A 14,757-nucleotide genomic window follows, 5' to 3' on the forward strand; every position below is an offset into this window, starting at 1 on the left:
TTAATAAGGGTTGTACTGAATCTGTAGATTGCTTTTGATAGTATTATCTCAATACTTTTGTAAGTTTTTAGGGTGCAAGTCTTTGCCTCCTTGGTTAAATTTATTCCTAAATATTTTATTCTTTTTGATCCTATTGTAAATAAAATTTTCTTAATTTCCTTTTTGTACTCATTATTAGCATACACATATATAATTTATTTTTGCAGCTAATATAACTGAATTGCATCCTGCAACTTTGCTGAATTCATTTTATTAGTTCTAAGAGGTGTTTTTTGATTTTGGTGATGTCATCTGCAGCAATAGTTTTAGTTCTTCCTTTCCAATTTAGATTTAAAAAAAATTTTGGTCTAATTGCTCTGGCTAGAACATCTGTGCTATGCTGAATAGAAGTGTAGAAGTGGTGGCAGTTGGTATTGTCTTGCTTCTGATCTTAGAGGAAAAGCTTTCAATCTTTCATCACTGAGTATGATGTGCACTGTGGGTTTGTCATATATGGCCTTTATCATGTTACAGAAATATCCTTTCTGGTTCTCTTCTTGATTTATTGAGGTGTTTTGTATGTGTGTGTGTTTTATGATGAAAGGGTGTTAGATTTTGTCAAATGCCTTTTCTGCATCAATTGAAATGATCAGATGGTTTTTTTCCTTCATTCTAGTAATGTGGTACACTCTATTGATCTCTGACTATCTTTATGTCAATTTCATGCTTTTCAATTATAGTAGTTTTATAGTAAGTTTTGAAATCAGAAGGTAGTGAGCTCTCCAACCTTTTCTGTTCCATGATTTTTTTGTTGTTGTTGTTATACTAGCTCCTTTGTATTTTCATATAAATTGTTGGATCAGCGTGTCAATTTATACCAAAGAAGTCTGCTTAGAATCTGACTGGAGGGGCGCCTGGGTGGCTCAGTTGGTTAAGCGACTGCCTTCGGCTCAGGTCATGATCCTGGAGTACCGGGATCGAGTCCCGCATTGGGCTCCCTGCTCGGCAAGGAGCCTGCTTCTCCCTCTGACCCTTTCCCCTCTCATGTACTCTCTCTCCCATTCTCACTCTCTCAAATAAATAAATCTTTAAAAAAAAAAAAAAAGAATCTGACTGGAATTGCATCAAATCTTTAAATCAATAAAGAGAACTGCAATCTTTTTTTTTTTTTCAAGCCACACATTTATTGTTATGTTAATCACCATATATTACATCATTAGTTTTTGGTGTAGTGTTCCATGATTCATTGTTCGTAACACCCAGTGCTCCATGCAGAACGTGCCCTCCTCAATACCCATCACCAGGCTAACCCATCCCCCTACCCCCCTCCCCTCTAGAACCCTCGAGAACTGCAATCTTAACTAGAGTGAATTTTCTGATACCTGAACATGGACTGTCTCTCCATATATCTAGATTTTTTTTTTTTAATTTTATTTATTTGTCAGAGAGAGGAAGAGAGAGCACAAGCAGAGGGAGCGGCACGCAGAGGGAGAAGCAGGTTCCCCGCTGAGCAGGGAGCCTGATGTGGGACTTGATCCTAGGACCCTGGAGATCATGACCTGAGCTGAAGGTAGGCACTTAACTGACTGAGCCACCCATGAGTCCCCATATATCTAGATCTTTATCTTGGCAATGATTTATAGTTTTTAGTGTTCAAGCTTATACTTCTTTGTTAAACCTATTCCTGAGCATTTTATTCCTTAGGATACTATTGTAATTTCATTTTCAGATTATTTACTGGTAGTACACAGAAATATCGTTGGTATTTATATACTGATCTTGTATCTTGAGACTTTGCTGAACTTACTTACTAGTTCTATGATCTTTTTACATCCTCCTTTCCAATCTGAATGCCTTTTATTTCTTTTTCTTGCCTGACTGCGCTGCCTAGAACCTGATACTATGACGAATAGAAGTGGCAAGAGTGAACATCCTTATTTGCACCCCTATGTTTATTGCAGCATTATTTACAATAGCCAAATTATGGAAGCAACCCAAGTGTCCAATGATAGGTAAATGAATAAAGAAGAGGTGGTATGTATGTGTGTGTGTGTGTGTGTGTGTGTGTGTATACACACACACACACAAATGGAATAGTATTTGGCCATAAAAAAGAACGAGATCTTGCCATTTGCAACAACATGGATGCAGCTACAGAGTATAATGCTAAGATCCTCTCTCTCCCTCTCCCTTGGTCCTTCCCTGCTCCCACTCTAAGGAAAAAAAAAAAAGGAAGAGACAAACCTAAAAACAGACTCTCACTTAACTATAGATAAACAGACAATTATCAGAGGGAAGGTGGGTGAGGGGGATGGATGAAATAGGTAATGGGAATTAAGAAGTACACTTATCTTGATGAGCACTAAGTGATGTATAGAATTACTGAATCAACTATACTGTACACTTGAAACTAATATAACACTGTATGTTAACTATACTGGAGTTTAGTAAATAACAAAATAGAAAAAAAAAAAGAGTGATCATCCTTGCCTTGTTTCTGATCTTAGGGGGAAAGCATTTAATATTCATCATTAAGTATGAGGTTAGCTATAGGTTTTTCATTGCTGTCCTTTATTAGCTTGAGGAAGCTTCCTTCTAGTCTTAGCTTGCTAACAGTGTTTATCACAATGTCAACAACTTTTTAAATATAATGATATACACAACTCTCCATGTCAGGCATATAAAATATACTTCATTCTTTTTAATGGCTCTACAGGATACAGTTGAATGAGACTGCTTTTAGATTGTTGCTAAATTTCACTATTATAAATGATGCTTAATTCATTAGGATAAATTTTTAGAGCAAAACTGCTAGGTCAACAACATATATGTAAATAAGGTTAAAACATATGGGTTTATAGGTAGCAAAGCAATAAATGTGTAAGTTTACATAAGATGGCCTCTCTTGAGGATATAGGAGCTCAGAGTTAAAGAATTAAGGCTTAGGCTGATTCCTAAATTTTGGGAAAACTCATATAGTTGATTAGAGATACATGAAAGGATTACCAAGCAGCAATAAGGGTCCAATTACATTCAGAAATAGTTGTGTGTGTGTGTGTGTGTGTGTGTAAACATATAATTTTCTCAAAAGTAAAAATCTATTACTGACTACTATAAACTAAAAAGCCTCTGCACAGCAAAGAAAACTATGAACAAGATGAAAAGGCAATATACTAAATGGAAGAAAATATTTGCAAACCATGTATCTGATAAGGGGTTAATATAAAAAACAACTCATACAACTCAAATGCAAAAACAACAATTAAGAAATGGGCAGAGGACCTGAATAGGCATTTTCTACAAAGAAGACAACAGATGGCCAAAAGACACATGAAAAGATGCTCAGCATCACTATCAGGGGGATGCATATCAAAACCACAATGATAGGTCACCTAACACCTGTTCGAATAGCTATTATCCAAAGAACAAGAGATAACAAGTTGTGAGGCTGTGGAGAAAAGGGAACCCTGGTGCACTGTTGGAGAGAATGTAATTTGGTGTAGCTACTGTGGGAAACAGTATGGAGGATCCTTAAAGAATTAAAAATAGAAATACCATATGATCCAGCAATTCCTCTTCTGGGAATTTATCCATAGGAATGAAAATACTAACTTGAGGAGGTATCTGTGCCCTCACTATTTACAACAGTTAAGACATGGAAACAATCTACATTTCCATCAATTGATAAATGGATAAACAAATTGTGGGGTGTGTGTGTGTGTGTATATATAAATATTATTCAGCCATAAAAAGAATGAAATCTTGCCATTTGTGATATTATGCACCTTAGCATTATGCTAAGTGAAATAACTCAGATAGAGAAAGACAAATACTGTGTGATCTCAATTCTATGTGGAATCTAAAGAAAACAAAACAAAAAACAACACAAAAAAACCAAGCTCACAGACAGAGAACTGACTGGTGGTTGCCGGAGGTGGGATGTGGAGGGTGGGCAAAATGGGTGAAGGGGTTCAAAAGGCATAAAATTCCAGATACAATATAAATAGTCACAAGGCTATATCGTGCAGCATGGTGACTATAGTTCATAATACTGTACTGCATATCTGAAAGTTGCTGAGAGTAGATCTTAAAAGTTCTCATCACAAGAGAAACAAATTTTGTAACTGTGTATGTTGATGGATGTTAATTAGACTTAGTGTGGTGATCATTTCACAATATATACAAATATCAAATCATTAGGTTGTACACCTGAAACTAACAATGTTATATGTCAATTATATCTTAATTAAAAAAAAGAAAAAAGAGAAATAATTGTCTTTAGCTGGTTCTGGTTAATTTGGAATAGAGAAAAAAACTTTAGGCTATCTGAATTAGGGTTTGACAAGCTTTCAGCATAAAGAAAGATGGTGGTGATGAAAACATAGTTAAAACGGCTGCTAGACAGGCCATGTAAGCTAGACAACAAGGCCAGAAGAGAGCTGTCCAGCTTATCAACAGACATAACGAGAGGGGGTTACAGGTGAAATGTAATACGTAGAAGGAATGAGGAGAAAAAGGAGGGTATAGTCAGAGGAAAGGAAGAATTCCAGTTTCGGGTAATTGAAAAGCCAAGGGCTTCTTACTAGAGGGGAGCGAACAACTGTGAAGCTGTACAAGTCACCGTTTGGGCTCCACATCTGCCAGCATGATGACAAAAGTGAGAGGGACTAACCCTGAGCTAAGTGCTGCTCCTTTCCTGTGAGAACAGCAAAGTTCTACTTTGGACAGAAGTCCTGTAATGGATTGATATCCACCCCACATCTCAGGTGGAAAAAAAAAAAAAAATCACTGACTTAGAAAGTTTGATTTTTAAAGAGGTCATAAGAAACTGTCCAGAATAAAACTTTCCAGGTTTATTATTAACACAAATGATTTAACAAATGTTTATGCTTTTGACCTGATAAAATTCAAATATTTAAATAAAATTAAAATACAAAATAGGCAAGTAAATCTGGTCTCATTATTATAGCCTATTTACCATAAAATCTGGCTAACAGTTTAGAATTTATATCAACTTCACGGCCTGTTCACTAATTTTTCATTTGCATCCATTGTTGCAAGCACTTTAAAATGAATCTAAAATTATAAAAAAATTTATGTATTTATTTTAGAGAAAGAGTGTGCAAGTGGGGGGGAGGGGCAGAGAGAGAATCCGCAAGCAGACTCCCTGCTGAACATGGAGCCCAACAAGGGGCTTGATTCCAGGACCCTGAGATCATGACCTGAGCCAAAATCCAGAGTTGGCCACTCAACTGACTGAGCTACCCAGGTGCCCCTGAAGCTAAAATTCCTACTGTTATCATAAGAAATAAATAATCTTGGTTACTGAAATGTTTTTACCTTGAGTTGTGAGCTGTCCTTCTTGAGCCTGTACACAACGAAGCTCTTCAATGGTTTCCTTCAGAGAATCCCTTTCTGTTCTTAACCTCTGGAGGGACATTAAAAAGAAGAAAAGTTAGCTTCAAGTTTTATGAATTTATTCATCAGTGGTCTTTGCCTTACTAAGAGAATGATGAACAGCAGGGAAAATGGGCATGTTTCACCTTTTGATCTTCCACAGAAAGATCATAATAAAAGGAAAATATTACAACAAACTTTATCCCATTCAACATCTAATATGTGCAAGGCAATGTTACTCACAGTTAAACATAAGAAACAAAAGTGTCTACTCTGTCCTTAACATAAGTACATTATACAAATAAGATTCCTTTCATTAGACATAAAAAAAATCAAACAGCAAAGACTAAATATTCATAAAGCATTACAAAGTAAAAACATTTTTAAAAGATTCAAAATATGCTGAACAACAAAAAGAATTGTGTCCTCTGTATTAATCTAAAGAAAACAAAAAAGCTACACAAATTTATAGAAAGTAATGAGCAAAACAATGTATAAGAAGCAACAGTGGTAGAAAAGATAAAGACATACAAAAGAAATTAGTGGAAATAAAATTATTCTTTTAATCTTTTAGATTTATTTCTGAAATACAAATGTAAATCTTCTCTAATTTAAAAAACAGGGTCTCTAATTTAAAAATTTATAAATAGAAGGAATTAAATATCATTATCTTAATTTTAGCAGTGCTCAAAACCAAAATGCCTTATTATACTCACATCCTTTTCTTTTTGAAGACTGTCAACTTTTTCTTTTAGCCGCTTATATTCAAAATCTAATTTATCTGCTTTCTTCGATTCTTCAGATAATCTATTTTGTAGTTCTACTACCTGATTCAGAAAGGTACCATTAATTTGTATAATTTTTGAAACATTAAAAATTTTCACTATTTTCTTCTGCAAAGCTATGAAAACTCCCTCCCCCCAAAATACTAAAAAAAAAAAAAAAAAAAAAAAGTGTAGGCTACAGCAGCCTACCCCAACAGAGAGAACAAGTAACAAACACCTACCCAGACATCATGGGTTCTAAAACCAGATCATCCAGAATAGCAATGTACAAAATTACAAAAGAACCTACAGGACAGGCTTCCATTTCCTGTTATACAGGTAACAAAGGAGTCTGAAACTCTTTCAGCACAAAGCCAAAGAAACAAGAGGGGAAAAAGTCCAATTGCACAGCTAAGCTTACAAGAAATAAGGGAAACCTTCAGGGGCAAAAACTGCAGTGAGAAGTTTGTACGGAAGCTATGGGGTACCATGAGGCATCCACCAACTGTTAATACCAGGAACCTAGAGCTTTGAATTTAAAGGAAGATATGGTTGTTAAACCACCTTGGGCTTTAAAAGGTGCTGAGTCAGTAAACAGGTTAGGAAAAAATCCATTAGCTGGAAAAAGCAGTAAGGAAGATTGCCTGTCTTACAGTGAGTACTCTGGGTTTAATGAAGTGTAACTTGAAATTTCGATTCTAAATATGGCCTGCTAATATGTAGGTTTGTTTCCATTTTTTACCACATGCCTTATCTGGCAAATCCTAACTCAAGCAATTAATTTAGTCTTGGTTGGTAGTGCTGTGAAATATCTGGCCTAAACAAAACATATGTTGTCTGGAGGAACACAGTACCAACCCAGACCCCCAAGTATTCCCGAAGAGAAAGATGAGCCAAATCAAAGAGCAAAGGCCATAAAGAAGCTACTATGAACACCAGTTAGAAAAACATAAACAGTACTAACAACAACAAAATAGTAGAATAAGACCTATAAAGATTTGATTGGAATTATCAGTTATAAAATGTGAGGTTTAATGCATAAAGAAAATAAAGACAGAAATCTAAATTATGAAATACATAAAGAAAATAAAGACAGAAATCTAAAATATGAAAGGAAGATGATCAGGCAGGTTTGAAAGAATACTCAAAGAGAACTTGTGGAAAGAAAAATACTATCATTGAAAAACAAAGTATAGTAAGCCACAGATCAAAATAGGTAGAATTCATGTATTACAGAATTGTACTGCAATATTTCTAGTTGTAGATTCCTTATTTATTTTGTAATTCATTGTTAATACTATCTCTGATGTCCTTCATTAGTTCTAAAATTGTTTTTTTTAAGATTTTATGTATTTGACACACAGAGCACAAGGAGGCAGAGGGAGAAGCAGGATCCCCGATGAGCAGGGAGCCAGATGTGGGACTTGATCCCAGGACCCTGGGGTCATGACCAGAGCTGAAGGTAGACACCTAACCTACTGAATCATCCAGGTGCCCCTATTCAGTCATTCTTTTCTTCAAATAATGTCTTTCTGTAATTCTTGCTGTTCTCTCTTCTGAAACTCAAATCATCTCATTTTAATTTAATATTTTTAAATTTCACATATGGTTTCTCTGAGGTACTTTTATTTTGGGTAATTTTCAGACCACATTTAAGTTCACTAATTCTTTCAACTTTATTGTGTATGAAAATATAATAAAATGTTGGGAAGAAATGTATCCAGCAAAAAAACTTGCCAGTCATTCATGGTGTACAGAGCTGTTCTATTAAAACTTCTTCAACTGATTTGAAGCTAGTATATAGTTTTGATGCCAAAATCAGATCAGGAAAGTATGAGATAGAGAACTTCAACTGAATCAGAGAGGAAAAAGATTCCAAGTAAAATGAACAAAGCAAATCTAACAATGTGAAAACAACAAATCCTCAGTGACTCTATGAGGTTTAACTCAGGAATGCAAGGATGGTTTAAGCATCAACAATCTGTTAATATAATTCATCATGTTAACAGAAAGGAGGAGCAGTACAGGAATCTCTCCATGGTGTAGGAAAAGGAGTTGATTAAATTCAGCATCTAAAGACAGACAACCTGGGTGCCTGGGTGGCTCAGTTGGTTAAGCGACTGCCTTCGGCTCAGGTCATGATCCTGGAGTCCCGGGATCAAGTCCCACATCGGGCTTCCTGCTCAGCAGGGAGTCTGCTTCTCCCTCTGACCCTCTTCCCTCTCATGCTTTCTATCTCTCATTCTCTCTCTCTCTCAAATAAATAAATAAAATCTTTAAAAAAAAAAAAGACAGACAACCTGAGTAAAATGTGCTAATAATATACCGGTAAAACTTTTAAAGCATTCTGTACAAAATCGACAAGAAATGATTGTCTACTATAATTATTTCTATTCAGAGTTGTATTACAGGTCAAACATGCTGATTAAGAAGGCAAAAAAGGGTATGGAGTAGAAAGAAAGAAAAAAAACTGCTTTTATTTGTATATGATTTCTGACGAGAGACCCTACAGACATTATTAGAAGTAATATGAGAATCTGGCATGGTTGTAAAATGAACATAAAAATCAATTTCAATCATTTAAATGAGCAACAAACTGAAAATGGTATCCTTTCTTTTGCTAATTGCAGTTACAAAATCCAAAAATCCGAATAAGGTACCTAAGAGTAAATATAACAAAACATGTACATGACATCTAGAAGAAAATTATAAAACTTCACTGAAAGACATTGAAGACCTAAGTAAATGGAAAGCTGTATTCACCAACAGGACCATTCATTGTCATAAAGATGTCAGTTCTCTTCAGGTTAATCAACAGCGTCAATGTAATTCTAATCCCAAAGGTTTTGGGTATAAAGCAAAGGAAAAGGTCTAATAGTTTTGAAAAAGAACAAGGTGTGTGTTATCTGTGCTATCAAATATGAAATGACTAAAAATCTATAGATAATAATAAGTGGGGTACTGGTGTAAGAGTAGACAAATAAACCAATGAAACAGAAGAGTGTGCCAAGAAACAAACTTACAATTAAGATGGAAACTTTAGGTATGTGGTAAGACAGAAATTGCAGGTCCTTGTGGAAGAGACTATTAAATAAACGCCACTAGGTTGAATGGTTGTCTATATAGACAATAAAGTATCAAATGGATCCTTAACCTAGCAGCCTACACAAAAACTCATTCCATATGGATAAGAGACCTAATTGTGCAAAACAAACTTTAAATCTTTGTTAAGAAAATAGAGATTGGCTTACACCCTTGTGTAGGAAATGATCTAAGACATAAAAGGCACAAATCATAAAAAGATATTTAAAGTTCATTATCTTAAAATTAACATCAAAAAAAGTAGAGACAGTTTACAGATTGGCAGAAAATAAATGCTGCAAGTGTAACTGACAAAAGATTAATAGCAAGAACATATAAAGAACTTTAAGAAATCAGTAAGAAAAATAATACAATTTTAAAAATGAATAAAAGATTTAAAATGGGCCATTCACAAAAGAACGTGATCAGTAAATATATTTGTAATTAGGGTAATGCAAAATATAATCATGAGGAGACACTATTTCATATTCATCCAATTGGCAAAATTTCAAGTATGACAATACTATGTGTTGGTGATGTGCAACAACAGGAATTCATAAAAACTGCTATTTAGTAATACAATCACTTTGAAGAACAATTTAGCAATATTTAATTAAATGAAGACACCCTAAGGAAGAAACTCCTTATAGCTGAAAAACTTTCACACACACGAAGAGGACATGTTCAATAATATGCATAGTGGCATTTATAATTAAAAAAAAAAAAAGTTAAAACATCCTGTATGTCCTCTGACGGGAAAATGGGTAAATTGTGGTATAGTGACTCAACAGGATACCATACAGCGGTACAAAGGAATAAAGCTATACCTATCAACATAAACAAATTTCCCAAATATACTGAGCAAAGTAAATCACAGAAGAGTCCTTTTACTATATCATTTATATAGTTCTGAACCATGTCAAAAACATTATACATTATATATATATGAACTAATATATATGCACCAAATGAATAAAGAGTTGCATGATAATGAAAACTACAAAACAGCACAGTGATAACTATAACGGGGAGGGGAAGAGTCTGTTTTATTCTTTAAGCATAGATACTTGTATTATTCTTTTACTTCTGTGTATTTTGTATTATATAATAACTTAAAAATAAAAAATAGAAGGATCTGCTACAGACACTAGTCAATAACCTCTGGATAAGAATTAAGTTTCAATGTTAACTATACTGGAATTAAAATTAAAATCAAAAACTGAGTTAAAAAAACAATAAAAAACCCTAAGTTTCATAGATAAAAAACAATACTGTGAAAACAAAGTAAGTGGATTTTTGGTAAGCCACAATGTTGTAATGGAGAACTTGCTTGAAAACATCACGAAGAAACTTTGTTACTATTCTTTTTACCTGTCTCTTATATGTCTCAAGTTGACTTCGAGCTGCATTGGCTTTTCTTAACTCTTCCTCTAGACTGACAGTGTTCTGCATATACATAGTATTCTTTTCTTCTAAGAGTTTAACCTGACGCCTCAAATCACCAAGATCTTCTAGCTTCTTTTTATATGATTCCACTTGGCCTTCTAGTTTAGACACTTTATCAGAAGAATGTCTAGAATGAGATGGGAAATCAGAAATCAGAAACACATCCAGAGTTGTAAAGCGGTTTTAAAAGTGCTAACCCAAGAGGGACTGCCAGAAAAGAACATATTCTAATGAAATTATAAGACCAAAGGTGAGTCCAGATTAATGTTTTGTTCAGGCTAAAAAATATGACCAAAATTACAGCAAAATGTGTAATGAAGAATGTTATATAATTTAAGGAAAGCAAGTGGTGGTGGTGGGGGGGAGGGGTAACCAGCAGAGTCGCATGTAGCTCAAAAGCAAAATACATTGAGCAGGGTCCAAATGATCTGGCAATTAGAATGTTATTAATGACCACAGGAACAGCTATTTTCCAGGAGTGGCAAATGGTGGCAGAAGGTGGCAAATTTTAGGGAGTTAAGGAGACCATGTAAATTTCACCTTGTTGTAATATAAAATTTGTTCTGGAGGGAAGGAGAGAGGAATAAGTCTTTTTTTCTAAGAGGAAAGAGACCTAAACATACAAACATTTGCTAAGGTGGGAGATCCAGATGGGAAGAGAAATGATGACTGATGTAACATGGTCCTTGTGTAAGCAAGAAGTGTTGAGACTCAGAGCACTGAAAAAGGAATCAGTACTGGACATGAGAAAGAATAACAAGTCTACATTCTAAAAGCAAAAATGAAAAAAGACAGGTGGCAATGCAGGGCAGTTAGGAGGTGCAGGAAGTATAGGACATGGAGAGTCCCATAGTTCATGGCCCCTTTCTTTGATGCAGTAGGAGACAATGTCATCTACTGAGACTAAGGCACGGAGAGGTATGGGGGGTGGGCATCCAGGTGAGAAGTTATGGAAATATGTACTAGCTATGGGAGGAATGGGAGACAGAACTATCTATGATGAGCAGAATAGTGAGCACAGGTAAGAACCAACCCAACGAAGAGTAAAGATCATGAATTTGTAGCAGGACAAAACTATATCACTATATGATTTTCTCTACTCCTTCTTAGTACTCAAAGAGCAAAAGTAAAAATGGCTGGAATGATCCAACAGAGGATAGGCTATACAAGTGGAATGGTCAGAAAACGAGGCGGCAGGGAGTGAAGGCACTTGGTGAGAGAACAGACAAAGTGCAGATAAAATGGTCCAGCAAGGACACGGTGCCTCGTGGGTGTGACAGCATCCGAGGAAGAGGAAGACTGAGTGAGAAGAGGACTTGAAATTAAACAAAAGGAGGTGTAGTAAGAAAAGCTCCAGAGCTATACAAGTATGAAGTGGTGGTTGAAGGTTAATTTCTATTTAACATTTATATAACACTTACTTGCCAGATACTGTCCCCACTGTTTAGAAATATAAACTCAGTTCTGCATATAAATCTGAGGTAGATATGTGCATCATCTCCATTTTACAGATGAGAAAATGGTTACACAGAGATTAAATAAATGGTAGCACTGAAATCTGAACTCAAGTAGACCGGAAGGTCTAAGTCCTCTTAAACACCATGCTATGTTCAGAGATCCTAGAGTTTGTTAACATCATTGGTAGAGCTGTTCTGGGTGATGACAGGCCTGAGATTCTAACAAGATGGGAAGATTGTTTACCTAAGAACATCTATTTCATCTTTTAGAGACTGAGCTTCATCTGCCAAAGTGGTTAGTTCATCATTCTGTTGCCGAAGTTCAGAGATTTCCTTTTCTAACTCTTCACAGCGTATACGATAATCATCTTTGGCTGCTTCTAGTCTGTAACCAAAACAAAATAGACCAGGAAAGTTCTATTTATTAACAATTCTCCTTTGAACAATAAAAGGAAGTAAAAAAACATGAGAATAAACTCTTGAATCTTCTGTGACCATAAGCTCTACCTCCAAGTTTTAACTGTCCAGAAAACGGATTCCACTGGTCCAAGGCTTGCAGAAACTTAACTAATTACTCCTCTATTCAGAAAATTAGATGTCAAGAAAGATTTTTCAAAATACAGCACATATAATTCATTTAAAGTTTTATTTCTGACTATGAAATTAACATATGTTCCTTGTTGAAAATTTACAAAATAGAGAAAAGCAAAGAAGATAAAAATCATGTATTGATCTAAATAGATCATACTGTAAACATTTTTGAGTGTATCCTCCAGTGTGGTTGCTATTCGTAGATCTTTCCCCTCCAAATATGGATAATACCATTCCTACTTCTTATTTTGTTTTGCATAACATAAATCCTTCCTTTTGATTTACAAGACTGTCTCTCACATCACAAATATTATTTACTTTTAATTTTATTTAAATATTGAATATTAACAGAAATTCTTAATTTTTATGTAATTCTACTGTTGAATTTTATACTTTATGGTTTCCATTTTTAGTATATGATTAGAAATTTTTCTCTTTTATCTTATATTGTTAGTATTTATATGGTTTCATTTTTAACACTGAAATTCTCAATTTCCCCTGGAATTCATTTTAGTATATGATATAATGTAGGAATCTAACTTTTCTTGCCAAAATATCTACCCACTACCCCCAAACCATTTAACAATTTAACCTTTACCTATTGATTAAAAATTGCCACCTTTATTATATTACACATTTTTTTAAATACACTTGGGTTGCTTTCTGGATCTTTGCTTGTGTTACTAGTTTGTATTTTGCTGCACCAGTACCAAATTTTTAAAATTAGTACAGAAATATAACATTTCAACATTGGACACAGCCAGTACTCCCTTATTATACTTTGTGTGTAAATGATCTGGGAATCTCTTGCTCCTCAATACTTCTAGCTGAAAATAAAATTTAAATTGGAATCAAGTTCAAATTATATAATTTCAGAAAATGGCATTCTTACAATCTTCCATTAAAAACACGTAAACAGGGGCGCCTGGGTGGCTCAGTTGGTTAAGCGACTGCCTTCGGCTCAGGTCATGATCCTGGAGTCCCAGGATCGGGTCCCGCATCGGGCTCCCTGCTCAGCAGGGAGTCTGCTTCTCCCTCTGACCCTCCCCAGTCTCATGTGCTCTCTCTCTCTCTCTCAAATAAATAAATAAATAAAATCTTAAAAAAAAATGTAAACAAAACATGTAAACGTGTTATCTCTCTCCACATATTGAAATAATTTTTATGTGTAACAGAGTTTTCCTAAGTCCCTCATATTTCTTTTAAATTTTTTTATTCTTGGATACTTATTTACAAATGCCAAGTTTTTCCTGATGATATTAACTAACTAGCTATTGATAGAAAATCTTATGACCTATGCAAACACCTTACAGTTACCCTCTCCCCATTAAGTGTTTACTGGTTCTGAGAACTTTTCAGTTGATTCACTTAACATTTTCTAGGTGGACAAGCCTATTATTTATAAATAATGATCATTTGTTTTTTGTCATTCCAAAATTTTTATGTCATTTCTTTCATTTTCTAGAAAATAACTAAATTGTATATGCCAGGCAATATTCTCAGTACTTTACATTTGTTAACTCAATACTCAAAATTTCTAGAAGGTAGGTAATTATTAGACCATTTTATAGTGGATGAAATGGAGGCATGCCCACGGTTACAGAGATACTAAGTGGCAAAGCCAGGATTTTTGGAATGTCTAGAAAAAATTCAAATATTAGATTAACATTCATCCTCCCCCTGTTCTTTACACATACATACATATAATAATTTCACATACCAAGCTTTTTTTTTTTAAAGATTTTATTTATTCATTTGAGACACAGAGATAGAGAGAGAGAGAGAGAGAGAGAGAGAGAGAGAGAGAGAGAGAGAGAAAGAGAGAGAGAGAGCATGAGCAGGGGGGAGAGGCAGAGGGAGAAGCAGACTCCCTGCTGAGCAGGGAGCCCGATGCGGGACCCGCCCCTTTACCAAGCTTATTTTATACTATTCCTTGTCCTTTAACTTATGGATTGAAGGAAGTAAAATATTTAATAGTTATTGTAATAGACTTAATATTCGACAGGTTAACAATCCTGGGAGAAAGTTTATTTTAATATAGT

General features: G+C 34.8%; 1 protein-coding gene across 8 annotated transcripts in view; it reads right to left on the reverse strand.

The window, feature by feature from the left end:
- The window catches only part of HOOK3 (hook microtubule tethering protein 3), a 104,410-nt gene that overhangs the window by 37,727 nt on the left and 51,926 nt on the right, over positions 1-14,757 (reverse strand). For 7 of the 8 annotated variants that reach the window (XM_027598037.2, XM_027598030.2, XM_027598038.2 and 4 more), the window contains 4 exons: positions 12,369-12,509; positions 10,593-10,794; positions 6,093-6,203; positions 5,320-5,407 (listed from right to left, as the gene is read on the reverse strand). In XM_027598037.2, the coding sequence (XP_027453838.2) occupies positions 5,320-5,407; positions 6,093-6,203; positions 10,593-10,794; positions 12,369-12,509 (542 nt within the window). The remainder of the gene's footprint in view (positions 1-5,319; positions 5,408-6,092; positions 6,204-10,592; positions 10,795-12,368; positions 12,510-14,757) is intronic. The other variant, XM_027598034.2, reaches the window with a different exon arrangement.

The sequence above is a fragment of the Zalophus californianus genome, chromosome 2, assembly GCF_009762305.2.
Source record: "Zalophus californianus isolate mZalCal1 chromosome 2, mZalCal1.pri.v2, whole genome shotgun sequence".
NCBI lineage: Eukaryota > Metazoa > Chordata > Mammalia > Carnivora > Otariidae > Zalophus > Zalophus californianus.